This window comes from Notamacropus eugenii, chromosome 3, assembly GCF_028372415.1.
Source record: "Notamacropus eugenii isolate mMacEug1 chromosome 3, mMacEug1.pri_v2, whole genome shotgun sequence".
NCBI classification, from domain to species: Eukaryota; Metazoa; Chordata; class Mammalia; order Diprotodontia; family Macropodidae; genus Notamacropus; species Notamacropus eugenii.
In genome coordinates, this window is record NC_092874.1 from 389,987,690 (window position 1) to 390,006,652 (window position 18,963).

At 34.8% G+C, this 18,963-nt stretch overlaps 1 protein-coding gene across 1 annotated transcript in view; it reads right to left on the bottom strand.

The window, feature by feature from the left end:
* Positions 1 to 18,963, bottom strand: part of DNAAF5 (dynein axonemal assembly factor 5) — a 58,973-nt gene that overhangs the window by 12,648 nt on the left and 27,362 nt on the right. The window contains exons 7-9 of the mRNA XM_072597798.1: positions 15,053 to 15,196; positions 9,619 to 9,787; positions 5,190 to 5,337 (exon numbers count right to left, since the gene is read on the bottom strand). Coding sequence (XP_072453899.1) covers positions 5,190 to 5,337; positions 9,619 to 9,787; positions 15,053 to 15,196 — 461 coding nt within the window. The remainder of the gene's footprint in view (positions 1 to 5,189; positions 5,338 to 9,618; positions 9,788 to 15,052; positions 15,197 to 18,963) is intronic.

The window sequence follows — 18,963 nt, forward strand, 5'->3', positions numbered from 1 at the left end:
AAATTAAGTCATTATATTTGTGTCAGATTTGCTGTGTCAAAAGAAAAAAGTTGATCAAAATGGCATATCATTCCTTAAATCATTCAAACCACGTTGACAAGCAATCTTTTTTTATAAGCATTTGTTTAGGCTGAGAGTGATAATGAATTCTCAATTTTTAATCAAAGATTAAGGAGTTAAGTCTATAATGGTGACTCCGTAATGATTTGTCTTTGTTCCTGGCCCCTTTCCTACTGTTTCTCCTGCTCTGTTATGGGTTTCTAATGAAAGATATGGCACAAGTAGAAAGGCAGTAAATGAAATATGAAAATAAATATGTATTTATAATACAAAGCAGCCCACAGCATTTCAGGAATCTCAATTCACCCAGACCAATTCTACACACAGGATACAAAGAAATTCAATTCCACAAGTATTTATTAAGCACCTATCACTATGCTACTTACTACTGTAGTAGGAGGTAAAAGATTTACAAAGTTTAGATACGACATAGGTCCCTGTTCTGATAAAACATACCTCAATAAACATACTTCTAATCTCATCCATTAAATCAATCAATATTAGTGCTAGCAATTCAATTTAACTCCTCATCTATTAAATACCTACTAGGTTCAAAGCATGGAGGATGTAAATATAAAAATTCCTACTCTGAATACTGGCCAGAGTTAAGAATGATTTTACATTTTAAAACTTAATAAAACCAATAGAATAACCATTCTTAGTTGCTGGCAGTATAAACACATGACTGAATTTGACCCTCAGGCTCATAGTTTGTCGATCCTGGATGGCAGAGCCGTTAAGGCCCAAACTTATTTGGCCTACAGCTCCCCTTAAAAAAAATTACTCAGTGCCCCCTGGAAATCTTCAACCGTTTGATGTTTTTTAAAAAATTTGCGTCATTTCAAAAAATATAAAATTTTTAAACAAAAAAGGTGACATCTTAAATTTACTAATTTATTGTAAATTTGTGGGGTTTTTTCTGCATTCAAATTTTGATGACACAATACTGCATTATGGTAATCCTATAGTATCCTACTGTAAACAAATCATTACATGCACACATTCCTTATGCATGCTGAACTTCTGGGCAATGTGTAACATGTTTGGCCTGCCAACATTTGCTTTGTAAGACCTGTAGGCAGACTTGACCACTGATTGGTTACAACTTGCATTTTGTGTGTTTATCTGGGAAATAATGTAACCACTATGACTTTAACTGTTATACAACAGATGAAACACATGTGAACAGTTTTTCAAAATTTCCTTATGCTTCCAAAGCTCCCTTATTTTTATTCAATGCCACCCAATTGCACCCGAAGCCACTACCAGCCCCCTGGATTGTTCCATCACCACCCAGGGAGTGGGATCACCCATTTTGGGAACTTCTGCTTCTAGTTCAATCCCCTCATCTACAGATGAAAAATCTAGAGTCCAAAGAGAATGTGAGGGTCAGAATCTGAATGCATGTCCTCTAACTCCAAATCCAGAGTTCTTACCACTCTACTATTTAAGAAGGGAAGGACCATTAACAATTAGGGGGATGAGGGAAGACTTTATGAAGGATGTAGCACCAGAGCTGAATCTTGATGAAAGCTTCTAATGAGTAAAAGCAGACTCTGCTCTAGGCATAAGATGGCTTGTAGAAATGCAGGAAATGACTTCAAAGTCCTGCAAGCAGTTTGGTTACAATGTAGAGTGTATAGAGGGAAATAAATGTATAATAAGGCTAGAAGGGATATTGAAGTCAGTAAATAATATAGAAAAAACTCCAAAGAACTAAAAAAATTCTATAAAGGAAAAGCAAAATTAACATTTACCAGCATGATCATAATTCTTTTTTGGTATGTGGTTATGCTTGTCTGCTTATTTACACAAGATTAAATCTTAGACTTTTATAAAGGATTTTATTTACTTGTAAGTAGAAAGTCCTCTTGGATACTATCTACATGGACAAATAGGGCCAAATCTCTACTAATTAAACCATTTCAAGATGGATATAAATTATTAGATACCTTCAGAGCTTCATAAGGCAGTTTGTTCCTTCTAAAATGCCAGAAGATTTTTATAATCATATATATGCACTACGTTAAAATGGTCAATATTCAGCATGTTGAACATCTTAGGCATTTTATTTTTTGTATTGTCTACCTGTGAAAGATCATTACTGAGGAGCAAGTGAACCTGTCGTGTTACTGTTGTAAGACCAAAGAACAGGAGAATATGATAAAAACAAAAAATGGGGTTCCTTCAGGGACTGCTAGGTATTCTAGGAGATAAGATGCTGTTATCAGTTGGTTAAACCTAAACAAAATCAATTAAACTTATTTTCTTTTTTTTACATAATGATAAAAATTTCAACACATAGCACTGATGAACAAATTGTCAGTCATTTCCTTTGAATCTCCTCAAATTGTTTTGTTTATTTTAATCACATTTCTGTGCATTATTTTTCCTTTTATATAACCTAGTTAATTAAATAAGTGCTCTGTTCTTGGTTCTGCTTTCTTTGTTTTGCATTATATCATTAATGTCTTTCCAAATTTCTTTACAATAGAGCACAACATATTTGTCGAATGTCCAAATGTTGAACATGCAGGTTGTTTCTAATGTTTCTGAAATTATAAATACCATAATAATAATATTGATAATCTAAGGTTCAAGTCTGACCACGACACTCCCCTGCTCCCTATTTGTTCCTCCTAGACGTATATTTTGAGAAGAAAATCAATGAAGCTATTCCTTGCATCATTTCCCTTAATCTGTTTCCTCCATCTTTATTTTTTTGTTTTTGTGTTTTGAAAGCAAAGTGTCTCTTTTGAAGTAAAGAAAAAACTGACTGGAGTTCTAAGACCAGGGGTTAGATCCCAGTGCTGCTACTCCCTGTGTGTGGGGACCTTAAGGCAAGTCCCTTCCCTTTTCTGGACCCTATCATCTGTAAAATTACAGGCTTGAACTAGATAATCTCTAAGTTCCCTTACCTTCTCTAGCATCCTATGGCTATAGAATGGGATATTATCTCTAAAGCAAAGAATTACATGACTAAAGTCTAAACATAAAAGATTTAGATTCCAAAATCTTCAGTGCTTCCCTAACTATCACTTGGACAAAGTACATCTAAATCCTGTTATAATTTGCTATCTACAATTACAAACATTACGTTACAATTTCAGATATTTGACATGATTCCTTTTTATGTACTAGATGATTCAGTTAGATTGGTCTACCATGCTCCTTGAATCTGCCACTCTTATTTTCCATCTCTGCATCTTAACAGAGGCTGTCTGTCCCCTGGACCTGAATGTACTTCCTCCTCACTTTTGCCTGGTATAATAACTCATTTCCTTCAAGGGAATATCTTCGTATTCTCTAGTAGAATGTGGGGCCAAGACCATTTTCATGAGTCCTTGGGTCCTTCACAACATTATCTAGCACATAACAGGCACTTAATAAAGGCTTGCTTGCTTCCTGAATAATACTCTGAGATACTTTCAATAACTGGGTCAAAGGGTACCACTTTCAAAATTTAGTAGCTTACTGTCAGACTGCTTTCCAAAAAAATTTCACTAATTTATAATTAATTGCTAGGTATCTATTTTGTGTTTACATTTCTGTTATCCTAGAAGATAAAATAAAATTCACTTTACACTTTATGCTTTTCTTTCCTCCATTCAAATACAACCAACAATTTCTCTAAAACAACTTTAATTCAAATTATTCAAAATCTTGTGGAAAGCTACCTCAATTTTAAAACTAATTACTTTGCAGAAGGTAAGTCTGTTTTCAAGTGAAATTCAAATGGCACAATTCAAAAGATGGATGTTTCTTTGATGAAGTTCAGCAAAGCACAATAACTATAAGGTAAATACTATATTTGAATATATTAATGATATGATTATAATTATTGGGTCCCAAAGAGCATCAACTCAGCTTTCCCATTAGAGGACATATTATCTATATGAGTATCTATTCATTAATGGGCTGCTTGCCAAAGTTAAATGCTTATATCGTTTTATGGTGACAATAACAAAATCTCTCTCATGAGGCCGGTAGGATCAAATTACATACTCTATCTAAAGACCTGGGCAGGCCTTAATATATATGTATTGGCTGTTATTTTTTTCCCTTCATTTACCTGGTTTTTACTTTGTGCATGGTTTGGTTAACTCTTTTACGCAATTATGGGTCTTACTTAGGAGGCTCTTCAACTTGTATCAAACTGACCCACAGAACCAAAGTTCCAGATTTTACTGAGTTATAACTTTATATTTAGATTGCTCCTGACTGAGCCATATCAACACCCTAAACCCATTTTTTTCTCATTTCCCTTTTTGCTATCCTAATATTTGTCCTATTTTTCTCCACGTTTTATTACTTCCTATCAACAGAAACATTTTAAGGAATTTCTTCAAATCAATGGGATTTTTAAGATAACTACATAAAGACACCTTTAGGCTGATATTAAAAAATGCCAATACCATAATAATACTAAAGGACAGTAAAAAAAATTATTTGCTTTGTTTGTAAATGTACCACAAACCCATTACAAAATAAGAACATTTAATAGATACATCTTTAAAATGATTGTATTCTAAAAATTTTTCCCTTAATGGAATTTTAATGACCATATTGAAACAATTTTGATTTAACACTTCTCTGACTCATTGTTTAAAATAACAGTTTATTCACCTCTAACAATTTCTTTCTTCACTTTCACCTAATAATAAGTAACTTAGAAGATCATACAGCATTTCTGAAATCATCATCTCAGCTTCTATAAATCACAAGGGTGCAAAATATAGATGAGAATTACGTGTTGTTTCCAAGCCATGCTGCCTGCTCTCTGGTCAACCACCTTATTCTTCTCATCTTCCCTCCCAAAAGAATCCTGGCCTCTCTCACACAATGCTAGGCTTTGCTACCTCTGATTCATCTTGTCTGCGAATGGACCTCAACAACACTCGATGCCCCCCTCTAACATGAGCCTGCTCCCCCATCTCCTTTGTGTGCTGTCTTCCTCTGTTAGAACGTGAGCTCCTTGAAGGAAGGGATGTGTATCTTTTCTGTGCTCTTACATTTGTATCTAGCATCTGGCCTCACCCCTACGACACGGGCACAGTAACCACTTCATAGCTGACCTGTCACTCTCAGTCATTTATGCTGTGACCTGCACCAAGTACGGACATACTCACTTCTGAGAATCCACGGTATTACTCGCCTCTAAAAACACCTGCGATAAGACCGTGAAGAGAGTCAGGCGCATCTGCGGATCTCTGCTTGGCTGAAGACAAGTCTTAATGATGGGAATGAAGTAATTAAGAGCTTTACCTAACACAGGGCCTGGGAAACAAATTGAAAAATTGTTTTAGTAGCTTGGAAACTTATTTATTTACTCTATATTACCCAGAAGATTTAAATCCAGAAGATGTCATTACAAATTATATTTATTTATGACAGAACTTACAGAGAAATCTAGAAGAGGAATGAATGTTTTCCATGACTTATGTATATAACAGGCTTAAATGGAAAAGGTGATTAAACTTGGAAAAGTTAGAGTACAAGAGTGTTTTTGTCTCTAGATGCTTGAGTATTTTTCCAATAAAAGTAATTGAGGACAATTTAAAACAGAATACTGTACTCGTACATTTAATTAAAAGATTTTTTGCTTTCAAACTTTTTTCACTTCCTTCCCCCTTTCTTGTAACAGTATTTTATTTTTTTCCAATTACATATAAAGGCAGTTTTAAACATTCACTTTTATAAGATTTCTAAGGTTCTGTTTTTTTCTCCCTCCTTCCTCTACCCACTCAAATATTTTTCTGAAGAACAAATTAATAAGAAATTTTCAAATAAAAGCTAAATGATCAACCTAAGTTAACTAGGTTTCTTAATTTACCTACAAGCATCCAAACATTTCTCAAACTTTGATGTAGCGACACTAACACTGATTTAAAATGTTCTAGGCTGTTGAGATGCTAAATAATAGTAATGATATTCACTATCTGGAAATTCATTGTCACAAAATAATTTCTGGTGTCTAAACTTGTACTGCAACAATGCAAAGTAACACAAACCATAAAACATTTTGCTTGCTATATGCTGTGCCAGTTTTAAGAACAAAAGATTTACTCCAATTAAAGTGAGTTCAGCTAAAGATACTTTTGCTAGTAATGTGATCTATAACCATGCAAAGCAGTCTTCGTCTTTGTCATTTGAAGATTGAAGGTCTCAAAACATTTGAGTCAAAATCCTTGAAAAAGAAAAAACTGAGGCACTAGAAGGGAGTAGCATAATTAAAACAAGATGCTATGTGTAGGAATGAAAAGAAAATGAGAATTATTTTAAAAAGAGTTGTACCAGATGAGCCAAAAATCACAGAATCAGCATGGATGAATGAAGTGTTTGCTCAGAATTTTGATGATTTATTTTCTTTCAGCAACATACAACAGGCAACATCTAGAAATTCTTCACTTAGAGGAAGAGAAGGGTGTCAGATGGTATCACTCTCCCCAAGTTTACTGAAGTTTTATTTATGATGAAAAATCAACCCAAAGTAACAAAGTGTAATGCATGGAACTAGAGACAAACATGAGTTGCTGTGAATGAGACCTTTCCTTCCCCCAACATACAAGAGTCTTTCACTGCCTACCTTATCAGGCTGTTGTAAAAGCAAAGTGCTTTGTAAACCTTAAAGGATTATTATAAATATAAGTTATTATTAGGTTTTATTCATGAATCTTAACTAGTTATTTTGCAAAAACTTCATTTTTATTTAAAGGTTGCTTTGAGCAAATTTTGTGTAATGGAAATAAAATTAAAATTGAACTTTTACTTTTATCCTACGGAATTAAGAAAAAATATTTCAAAAACTGGTTACTAACTGCAAATGTTAAATTATAACTTTAAGTATATTAACTTTAATTTTAAATTGTTTAAAATGACATCATCAAAACTGAAATAAAAATATACTTCATCATACATATGTATAAATGTGCTATACTTAATTCTGTCCATTGGGGAAAAGAGAGATCAAAAAAGAATGGGGTCAAAATTCAGACAGGTTGTTTTGGCTCCTTGTATTCAATTAGGTAATTAGGTAGTTTACCTAAGCTTTTCATAATCTATAAAACTGGCAATTAATTCATTAATAGAGTCTTTTGTAGATTGCTTATGAAACATTTCAAAATCCTTTGACCAATCATACAAACATTTATTGAGCACCTACTGTGTGCCAGACACTGATGAATATATGATGTTAAATAGAATTAATATAAGCAGGGAACTTATATAAGAAATAAAGAAAATAGAAACAGCTTTTAAAATAAAATTCTATTCCAACATTTAAATAATGTTCTTTTCTACTTATATTTTACTAATAACTCAAAGTGAGAATTCCAGGCTATAGCTATAAACACAAGACAGTTTTCAACAAAAAAGGCAACATATCTAGGTAATTACATTTTGGAGATGAGTTGTTTAGAGACAGCTAGCTGATTCTGCCACATTTCAATATAACCAGTTCTTTGACTGAAATGAACTTTTTTCTTTTCACATTGGTTTTCTGGCATAGAAATGTCCTCTAAGAAGCAAATTCACAGCCAGGCTTTAGTTACTACTTCCTAAAGAGTTATACTCTAGAAAAGACATTCTGGATCCAGAAATGCATCCTGTGTAAACACTGGAATCAACTTATAGAAATAAGAGTATGAAACATGAAATAATGTAAAAAGAGAGAAAAGTTTAAAAGCAAAGGAATACCAATAGAAAGACAATCATTGGAAGTTTGTTCCTAAGAAATTTTTAAAGTTACTCTTTAAAAGTCTCTGATATATAATCAAGGACCAAACTCCTTCCTAATAAAATAAATTTTACTGTGTTCCTATAATTTCAAACACAGAATTTTAACTTGCTATCCAACAATGATCAAATTTCCATCTTTATTTACCACGTTTAGATTTTAATCATGGCTATTTGTCTAGATTTTCTCTTCAACAGACAAAGGTATTTAACTCTGTTACATCCTGGGCATAATTTTTTCTACCTTTATAAGCCTGGGTTCACCTGTTCCCTACATCAGGAATGTCTCCCCTACTTTTTTTTTAATCTCATTTTTGTCTTTTTATCCCTCAAACTAGCACATAGAAGGAATTTAATAACTCCTTGCTCACTGTCTGACTGATTCATTTACTCAAGCCTTAGAAAGCCTTCAAGGACTGCACCAGATACTAACTACCTCTTCCTTTCTACACTACACTTTGTCTTCATTGAGGCACTGGACATTTAAATGAAAGCTTAGTAGATATCATCTTCTATCATATTTTAAAAGTTCCACATTAAGAATTTTCTTTGTCCTGTTCTTCAATTTTAAATTTGGCAGAGACCAGAAGTGGATTTTTACTCTCCCCCATAATCTCCCCTCAGACTAGAAATGCCTGGAGAGGAGGGCTTTGCTGTGGGCTTCCCTTTCTGAATGGCAAAGGCCTTTTCCTCCCCCCTTAAGACACACATATATAACTAATGTTCAATAATGTATAAATTACAAAAACTGCATACCTAATTAATGCTGGAAATGTAAGTGAATTCTAATTCTAGCTCTTTCAATAACATATAACACTGATTCACTGTACTTTATTACGTGGCAATTTTCCTCTCTAAAAAAGAGATTTTCCCAGGCTTCTTTAAATTCTAAATTATTAATTCATATATTGTCCAAAATAACTGACATAGAAATTATTTTGATATTATATATACATATATTTGAATTTTATGTATTCTTTATAGTTCTCACAAATTCAAAAAGCTGGTGGGAAAATTACTTGTGTGAAACAGGGAAGTGAGGAAAGCTTTATGGAGGCTCACAGTTTAAAAGAAGATAAGATTTTAATTAAATCTGACACACATTTAAAAAAAATTCAAGTACATATACACATTATATATATGACATGCAAAAAAAGTTATGTCACGCCATTTGATGACATCAGAGAGTTCTAAACTTTAGAGTGTTTACTTTAAATATGCAATGAAAACACCATAAAAATATCATGTATTTCTGGGAAATGTTTCAAAAATTTCAGGGCTGGATTATAACAGAACAGTTAATTAGGGTGACAGAAAAAAACATTCCTACAACTACCTACTTACATATAAAATTTAGTGGACTGATAAACTCAGTTTTGTTGGGGATGCTAAGTTAGGCAGATATTTAAGATAATACTTAAAGAAATAAGGTAAAAGATTATCATATTCTCAAGGTTTAACATTAGAAACATATACCTAAGGCATATATAATGATAGAAAAATACATTAAATTTATTGCATTCTTCATTTTTTTTCAGATTACAGAAACAAAACTTCAGCATGAAACAGCTGATATTTTTAAAGGAACAAATCACACACTTTCTAAGCATTGCTTAGATAATCATCACAAGCAAAAAGGACAAGTTTGCTTTTTTCTTAAGAAATTAAAAAATGTTAAACAGAATTAATATAAATCATGCCTACGAAGTAAGTAAAATATAACAGAAAAACTTTACTTAAGAGTGATAATAATTTAAGGTATTTCTTGACATCTTACATCTTACCTACGTACAACAAACCATCTCAAGGGGGAGGAAGACTCACCTGACTGAGTGACAACCACTTCAAACTGCAGTAGTTCGACTGAATGACAGTTCCAATCCTGGTGTGATAAAGTGAGCCATTCCATAAGATGGTCCATATGCTGCTGATAGAGATCTAGGGTGCCATCACACTTCTGCATCAGAGCTAACAAGTGCATCGTCTCCTGAACCTATTGAATATAAGAGCTTGGTGTAGTCTCAGTTTTTAAACCTAGGGAATATTCTAGTGTAGTCACATCTTTATTAAACACAGGACAGTGTTTTACATTTACACCAATTACATTATATTACATTTACACTGACACAAAAAAACTGGTGAGAGCAAAGGATTGTGGGAACACCGACTTAGAGCTGGAAGGGCCATCAAGACTAACTCCTTCATTTAACAAATGTGGAAACAGAAGCCCAGAGAAGTGAACTGATCTGATCGTAGCCACACAGCTATTAAGTGTCTGAGGCAGGATTCAAACCTAGGTCTTTCTGACATTAAGCCCTGTGCCCTATTCACGACACCATGCAACTTCTTAGGAATAGTCACATCCAGCCACCGCCAGGCAAACACCCCGAGAGTGTCACTGACGGAAATGCCGCATATGCCCCCAAATATTTATAGCAACACTGGGGCAGCAAAGGACTGGAAACGAAGCAGGTGTCCACTGACTGGTGAATGGCTAACCACATTTCTGAACACATGTAGCAGAATACCACTGTACTGTAAGAAATAACAGCAACAAAAGAAACAACCACTATGATGACTAAAGAAGCACGAAAGACTTGCATGAACAGATGCAACGAGGCAAGCAGAGCCAAGAAAACAATGTACACAATGACTATCACGATGCAGACGGAAAGACCCACCACCACAAAAAGCTAAAGATGCAAGCTGCAGAATGACAAAGAACAAGTCTGACTTCAAAGAAGACATAGGTGAAGACACCTTCTACCCACTCCTTTGCAGAGATGGGAGGTCCACAGGTGTGTAACATGGCACAATTTTTCTGAAGTACTGATTGGGTTTGCTGATTTTTTTTCTTTCCCCCTATCTTCTTTTTTAAAAAAGACAATGCTTTGTTATATGGAATGGAATTCTGGGATGTGGGGTAGAGGAATGAATACACAGGGAAATTTAAGTGATGAAAAACAAGAAATATCAATAAAAATTTATTTTAAAAGGGAACAGTCACCCTCAATATTATTTTAAAATGATTATATGTTCATCTTAGATTATTACAGTTCTAAATTGATCAGGATTTTGGCCAATATGGCTATCTGAAGAGGTGGCAGACTACCCAATTCTCACATATATATGAGAGCAAAACCACGAAGTCCTCACCAGATCAAAGAATGGTCAAGAAATTTATTAAGAAACTATAGTAAGTGACTTCTTCCACCTGAGAACTATACCAGAAGTCAGCTAGCAGTCCAGTGATGGACACAAATCAAGTGCCAACATGAACAGAGATGCGAAATAAGTAGACTACAAAGGTGGTGTCCAGATGGTGCAAGAGTGGAACGATCTTCTGAGAAAGCCCAGGATGGGGACCTGAGAAGTTCAAGGGGAACAACAGCACAGGGATCAACCACCAATGTGGTGCCAGGGTGCTCAGACTCAGGTGCCCTAAGGTCCCCAGAGGAAGCAATGAAGACTTGATCCTTCTGAACCTCCAAGAATGGGCAGATGGAGGTCAGCAGAGGAACCTAGGGAATTCAGAATAAAACCAAGCAGAGCCAATCACCTCACTTGGTAATAGGGGAAAGAGCCTAGCTCTGGAAAAAAAACAACCCAAGTCAGGAATTAAAGTTGGAGAGATGAGTAAATCAAAGACCAGTATAAAACATTATCATAAATACCATCACCAAGAGAAAAAACAAACAAATCCACAACTGCAAGCACAGAATCAAAAGCAAAGATGGATTTTTCACAAGGACTACATGAATACCTAAAAGAAATTAAGAGATAAAAAATGAAATGATCTCTGGAGGAAAGAGAATAAACAGCTTAAAAAAGAAAGTGGCAAACCTTACCTATGAAATAAACTCCCTGAAGAGCAGGACAGACCAAATAAAAATCAATGACTTCATGAGATAGCAAGAAGTATTAGAAGAAAATTAAAAGATAAATTGCTTAGATCTCTTCAACCAGAGGGCAAAATAAAGATAGGAAGAATCCACCAATTACTCCCTAAAAGGAACCCCAAAAGGAAAGCTTCCAGGAATACCAGAGCCAAAATGCAAATATCAAAGAAAAACTACTGCAAACATCCAGAAAGAAGCAGTTCAAGTGCCAAGTCACTACATGCAGGTTCACATAAACCCTGGCAGCTTCTACTATAAATGAGAAATCTTGGAGTTAATATTCCAAAAGGAAAAAGATACCAGCTTACAACCAAGAATAACTCACTAGGTAAGGTTGAATAAAATCCAACAGGAGAAAAAAACGTGGATTTTTAATGGACTAGAGGACTTTCAAGCATTTCTCATGAGACGACCAAACTTAAGCAGGAATTTTGGAATATAAACACAAGAGAATGCTAGAATGGCAAATTTATTTGAGTAATTAGAAAAAACCATATAATGAGTTAATGCTAATATTCTTAAAGTGAAAGTAGAAATGTATCCCCCTTCAGAAGCTTGATGTCTTTGAAGTGTACTGAGGGCATTAAATAAGAAAACTATAGGTCCTGGGTGGCAGATTGGTTCGCTTTTGAGGGAAAAAAGAAGGGATGGTAGTAGAAATAAAGATAAAAGGGATGGAACTTGGTATTTCTCATAACTGGGATGTGTGAAAAGAGGATATAAATATGGAAGAAAGTGTGGAAAGCAGGCATCAGATGGATTTCACCTTTATTTGAAAGGGACAAAAGGGGGTTGAATACACACAAATTCACACAAATAGTTTGGGCTAGAAATACACCAAACTAAACAGAGAAACAAGCAGGGATAGGTAAGAATGTCGATTAAGGGGAAGCATAATACTGGAGAGGGAATGGTCACAAGGAAAACAAACTTCTTGATCCTGAAGGGGAGATTAAAAGGAGGTTGGGGGGGGGGGGGGCGATTAAAATTTAAGCATGTGCTTTAGATTGCCACTCAGACCACTGGGGAATGGCCAAACTGTGGTTTGTGAATATAAAAGAATATTATTCACCAGAAGAAATGATGAAAGAGACAATTTCAGAGAATCCTGGGTAGTGCATAAACTGACACTGACTGAAAAGAGCAGAACCAGAACAATATACAGAAGGACGGTGACAGACAAACACCTTTGAGAAACTCAAGAACGCTGATGAAGGCAACAACCAACCATATATTCAGAGGACCCACAGTGAAGCATGACACTCACCTTGTCACAGAGGAGCAGAAAGACATAGCCATCTGGGGACATGGCCAGTGTGGGTTTCCCTGACTATGCTTATTTGTTGCAAGAGATTTTTATTCATTCTTTCTTTCCCTGGGTTAACTGGAGAGTAGGGAGAGAGACAAGCCAACAATAGTGATGCCAAAAGAGGAGGCCACTGACACATTTTTAGTATGCATAGAAAAGAGAGAAGTTCAAGAGGAAGCACAGACAAGCAGGAGAACTTCAACAGCAATGTATTTGTTCAGTAGTTTCAGTTGTGTTGGGACTCTTCATGGCCCCCTTTGGGGTTTTCTGAGCAAAAATACTGAAGTGATTTGTTTTCCTTTTCCAGCTTATTTTACAGATGAGGAAAGTGAGGCAAACAGGGTGAAGTGCCTTGCCTGTGATCACACAGCTAGGAAGTGTCTGAGGACAGATTTGAACTTAGGTCTTCCTGACTCCAACCACTGCACCAGCTGCCTGCATGCATAAAATGTGTCATACACTTTTAAAAAAGCAAGTGGTATGAATGCAGGTTCACAGTGTCATAGACAATCCAATTTTTGTATTCTACTACGTAGAAATGCTTTTGTTGCTGTTTATATTAGAATAAAAAAATGCAAAAATAGCAATTCTACACAAATCCAAAGTATTTTGTGGGAAAGTATTGTATTATGCAGCATTTTTACTTGGAATTTGTAACACAGAACTACCAGAAGAAAACTCATTTTTGAAGGATGTAGGTACAAACCTCTCTTCCTCCCACCACCAAAAAATCTTCAAACCAAACAACCCATCACAGATTCAGACATTCAAAGAGAGGGAAAACCGTATTTTAAAAATTCTTCATGAGTAACATTAAACAACAGATTCACCAAAGTGATTTTTTCCCCCTTTGTTTAGCTCTTTCACCTCTTCCTGGACTCTATAGTGAAAAGGATTTCAGAGAGTTTCTACAGCTGGGGGCAATGCATTAAAGATGTCCAACTGATAAAGTAGGCCTCCTTTTAACTTGTACCTTTTCCTCAGGGTTTAAAAATATTAGGAAGTATTCAAGTCACCCTCATGGTAACTCCTTGGTGGCCTCACCTGGTCTGTTTTTCAAAACCTGCTTCTTAATTTGATGGCTGTTCAACTTCCTTCTCTGTTGCTTCTAGGCATCATATATTTCCAGGGCCTATCTTTTGCCAGTATTTATGGCCCTATCAGTGACAACCTGTCTCCTAAGACATATACCCTTTAGGAAGGTTGTTTGTAAAAACAGAAATGAAACTAAGTTTAAACAGGTAAGAGAATGCAATGAGATTCCTAACATACAAAGTTCCAAGTTGGGCACAGTAGGTCAATATAAATTCTATGGGAAGGTCTCACTTTGTCATGCTAATAGCACAACAACCAGGTTTTAAGAAAAAAGTTGCCTAAGGTCAGTCAGGAAATAGAGAAAAACATCAGGGAAAAATATGCTCTTCAGTTTGAAATCAGCATAAGATTAAACCAGGGAAGATGACATCTTGTTCCAGTAAATCCTTCTGATTCTGACACAACTGAAAAGTCTGGAGGAAGTTCAGAGGTTAGTTAGTGTGTGTGTGTGTGTGTGTGTGTGTGTGTGTGTGTGTGTGTGTGTGTGTGTGTGTGTGTGTGTGTGTGTGTGTCTATATGTATCTGTGCACAAACAAACAATGGAGAAAAAAATGTTTTGTAAAACTGGGTCACAATTGAGGGGAGAAATAATATAAATGTACAGAATAAAGTTCATAGCAGCTTTTTTTGCATGTTTCTTTTGCAAAAGACTCCAAAATTAAGACTCCAATTTAATTTTGTCTTCACTCTTAGATACTAAAATAAATTGGCAGTTGGAGGCTATATAAAAATCTATGTATACCCTAAGGCCACATCGTGAGTGACTCATTCCAAATGTTCTAAATTCTTTAATCTTTGCTAGTCAGTTTGAGTCATGTGTGCCTGGGGCTTGAAACTCAAGATCAGGAAAGATTTCTAGAAGATAGTTCCATTTCATTTGGAGAAATAATCATCTTTCTAGTAGTAAGCTTCATCTTGTCAAGAGACAATGAAGGGAGTTCTCAATTAAACTCACCTTTTCACGAAGGCCTGAGGCACCTGAGACGGCCATGACTGTCACCAAAACTTCCATGAGCTGCAAACTTGATTCTCTGCAATCTTCCTGACCCACCTGGAGTAACGCTTGTACACAACAAAGCAACTGCTCCATGTAATGGCTCTATAAAAAGTGGGCAAGCAGTAAAATTAGGCCATTTAAAAATCATGTATGACAGTTTAGGTTAGGCCATAGGATCTTGAATAAGTCATAATCTGTCTGAAAATGATTCCTTATCAGTAAAATAAGGGAATTATATAATATCACTTGAGAATGTCATTTTCCAGCTTAAAATTCTGTGGCTTTATTATTATTATTATTTATTAAATTCTGTGCAATAAATGCTTCTGATTGAAGGAGGACACCACAGAGTAGTGGGGAAAAGATTTGGGGATGTCTGGATTCTAAGTTTCAGTTTTTTCACTAACTAGCTTTTTAGCTTTGGGTCAATTATTGAAGTTCATTAAGGACTAGTTTTTTCCTTCATAAAATGAAACTAGATAATCTGAACCTGCTCTAGAATTCTATCCTAAAAATATTAATAACTGCTACATACATAATACTTTAAGGTTCAAAAAGTGCTTTAAATATATATGATCTCATTTGACTTCGTCCTCCTAAAAATGCTATGAAGCAGGTGCTATAATATACCCAGATAAGGAAACTGAGGCTGACAGAAGGGATCTTTGCTGGAAGTCACATGGCTAGTAAATGTCTGAAGCAGGAATCAGACTTAGGTGTTCTTGACTCTGTATCTGACATTCTATCTAATGTTACTTATCTGCCTTCAAAATAACTATAATAATCATGGTGACTAAATTAGAAAACCCAGTAGGCACAAAATTATTTGCTTTGCCCATTTCCCTCCATGAAAGCATGCTGCATTATACAGGAATAAATCAATACTAACAGCCCACATCAAATCAGTGCTGTACAAAGTAACAAGGCCAGGATCTGGATGGAACATCAATCTTAAACAACCTACAAAGCAGACCTGCGATGCAATAAGGAACGTTGAGGCTGGCTGCAGGTTTGGACCTGGAATTACTAGACCTGGAAACGCTGAAGACCTGAGCTAAAATGTGCCCATGTTTTTCATTTGAATTATTATTTGCCCACAAGTACCTTGCCTAATTTTCTTTCATCTGACAATAATGCTTTCAGGTTCTGACATAAATAAAACTGTTGTGCTTACTTGAATGGCTATCAAATTATAAATTAAGAGGAAATAAATCCAGTTTTTAAAAAAGTAGATGCCATTGTTGGCTTTAGTTACAATGCCTATGAGGACTTATGAAATATACATACTTTATGCCTATCATAATACATATGTATAGGCATAAAAACACAAAGATAAGTGAGCTTTTCATAGGTGAACATCATCATTTGAAAATGAAAAAAGATCCAAAAATATCTCTTGGGTGAAAGCAATAATTACATATTCTTAAATATCAGTTTTTCTTAGCTGCAATAATAAAGTTTTAATCAGTGAATTTTCAATATCTTTTGAAAAAAATCACAGAATCACATTCTATTTGTGTATTGATTAAGCGAGATATTTGGAACTGTCAAAGAACTCTACATACAAAGGAGATCTGTGTAGTAATGGCAAACGTTAAAAAAAAATCCCACCATTGTTTTCCTTTAGTTAAACTGGAATAAATATTTATGTTATCATACAATTTCCTTATTTCACTTACCTGTCCCTAAACAAACAACAAAGAAAAGGAGATCAAGTTCCTTTTCTTCAGTTAAGTCCCAGGTGCAGGACTTGGCTCCAGACCCCTGGGAAAGTGCCTTCTACTAACACTTACACTTTCAGCCAACAATAAAGGAGGTCTCAGACTGGGTCCTCCATTTAAAATATATCTCTATGAATTACTAGGAGTTTGTTTTCATATGTGAACTTCTTTTTTCAATTTTCTACAAAAAGCTCTTGTTCACTTACATGAAATAAATTAAATTTTTGGTAGCATTGTTTTCCTTTAAAAAAAATTCTCATTACAGAATGTCTTTGGTCTAGTTTTGAAACAGAACTGATTGAGTGAAACTATTACAGGGTATGTGAACAGTCTTGTTTTTACCATGCAAAATGTTAAATCTCATTTTAAATGGATTAGACATTTATGTCCATATTTAGAGATGTCTGTCTCCTTAACACTCCTTGCGAGTATCTGAGTTTCAAAAACTTATGTGCATATTAAGAGATGAAATTAAAGTTCTGAAGAGCCTATTCTATTTAAATTTAAATTCTATTAAAAAATAGAAAGAATGAGGTGAATTTTTAGAAAGGTGACTTCACGTTAAAAAAAAATGGTCTGTTTTTTAGTGGACAAACTATTAGATTTGAAGACAGAACATATGTTCTGACCTTGAAGATTATAATTTCTGATTAAATTTTGGAGAGACCAATACGATATAGAAAGAATATTTTTCCGATAAAGTTTTTAATGCAAGGTATTTTTTTCGACATGTGAGATTTATAAATTGCACACTTTCAGAACATTTTAGAAAGAGCAAGAATTTGCTGTTCTTAAATGTAGACAAGAGAATCAAAGGATTAAAAATAAACAAAAAGACAACCCACAAATAATAGCAAAGCAAGATCATACGATCTACCTCAGCACTACTTAGCACTATGTTCAGGACAAGCTATCTTAGAAAAGTTGAAAAATTAATGATTCATGCTATTGCATTACATGGCTGAAATATTCTTTTCATGTTTAACAAAAAATCATTAAAATGTACTCCAGATTTGATGACCATTACATAATGAAAAAGTCAGTAAGAATTTCTTACTATGGTTACCTTGCATTATTTAATGACTCCTTTTTATCCAAGAGTCTGTCAACAAAGTCTCAAAACGACACTGGATTTCTAATCAGGCACAAATGCCAAATTCTTATGGCATATGGCATAGTCTTACCATATAGCAGAAAAACTGGCAAGTCATTCGCTCAATTGACATGGTCAAGTCATATTATAAAACTGATCCTAAGCACAGATTTTCAGGTATTGCAGATTCACAATAACTAAATACAAATTTTATAATAACTGGTTAATTTGTCAGGCTTGCTCATTTTAAACACTTCATTAGGGTGGCATATTAATTTGGATAATGAAATAATGTAAAAGTGGTAGTTAACTGGTCCACTTACATTGAATACACTTTGGAGTGACTAGGTAACAGGCAAAGATTTGTTACCTAATCTTACAGTTAGTGGTTCAAATAAGAATTAGTTATGGCTATGTGCTGTATGTGTAATTTTGAGTATGCTCAGATTTTGGAGGTATAAGTTTCTTTACCTGTACAATGTGAATAAGAAAGTAAGTTCTTAACTTTTTCACACAGATGTTGTGGAGATAAAGGAGTTGCTCCCTGAGGGCAGAGACTGTTTCCTTTTTCTCTGGATCCCAGTGACTGCTACAGTGATTTAACCATGAAAAGGTACTTAATAAATACATGTTAATGCATGTTAATAATAAATCATGAATCACCCTCACCCAGTGCCTCACTGGAGAAAGGTAGGTTGATCCTCAGGTTTTGCAGGATATGTCAGCAGAACACAATGTCTGGAAGGTTATGGACTCTCATTTGAATGCTAGATGAAGAGGTTTCTCACCAAAAGCTGGCTACCAGTTGAAGAGCTTTTTGGACACAGCAATTCATACTATGTGGACAGTCTTCAATTTAAATCACAAAGATTTCTAGTCAGAAGGAATCTTAGAGGTCATTTAGTTCAAACCCCCTTATTTCACGGACAAGGAAACTAAAGTGTAGGGATGTGAAAAGATAATGTCCATAACAACACAGAGTAACAGAGTGAGGATTCAAACCCATATTTCCTGATTTCAAATTCAGGCTTCTTTCACTTGCATCATACCAAAAG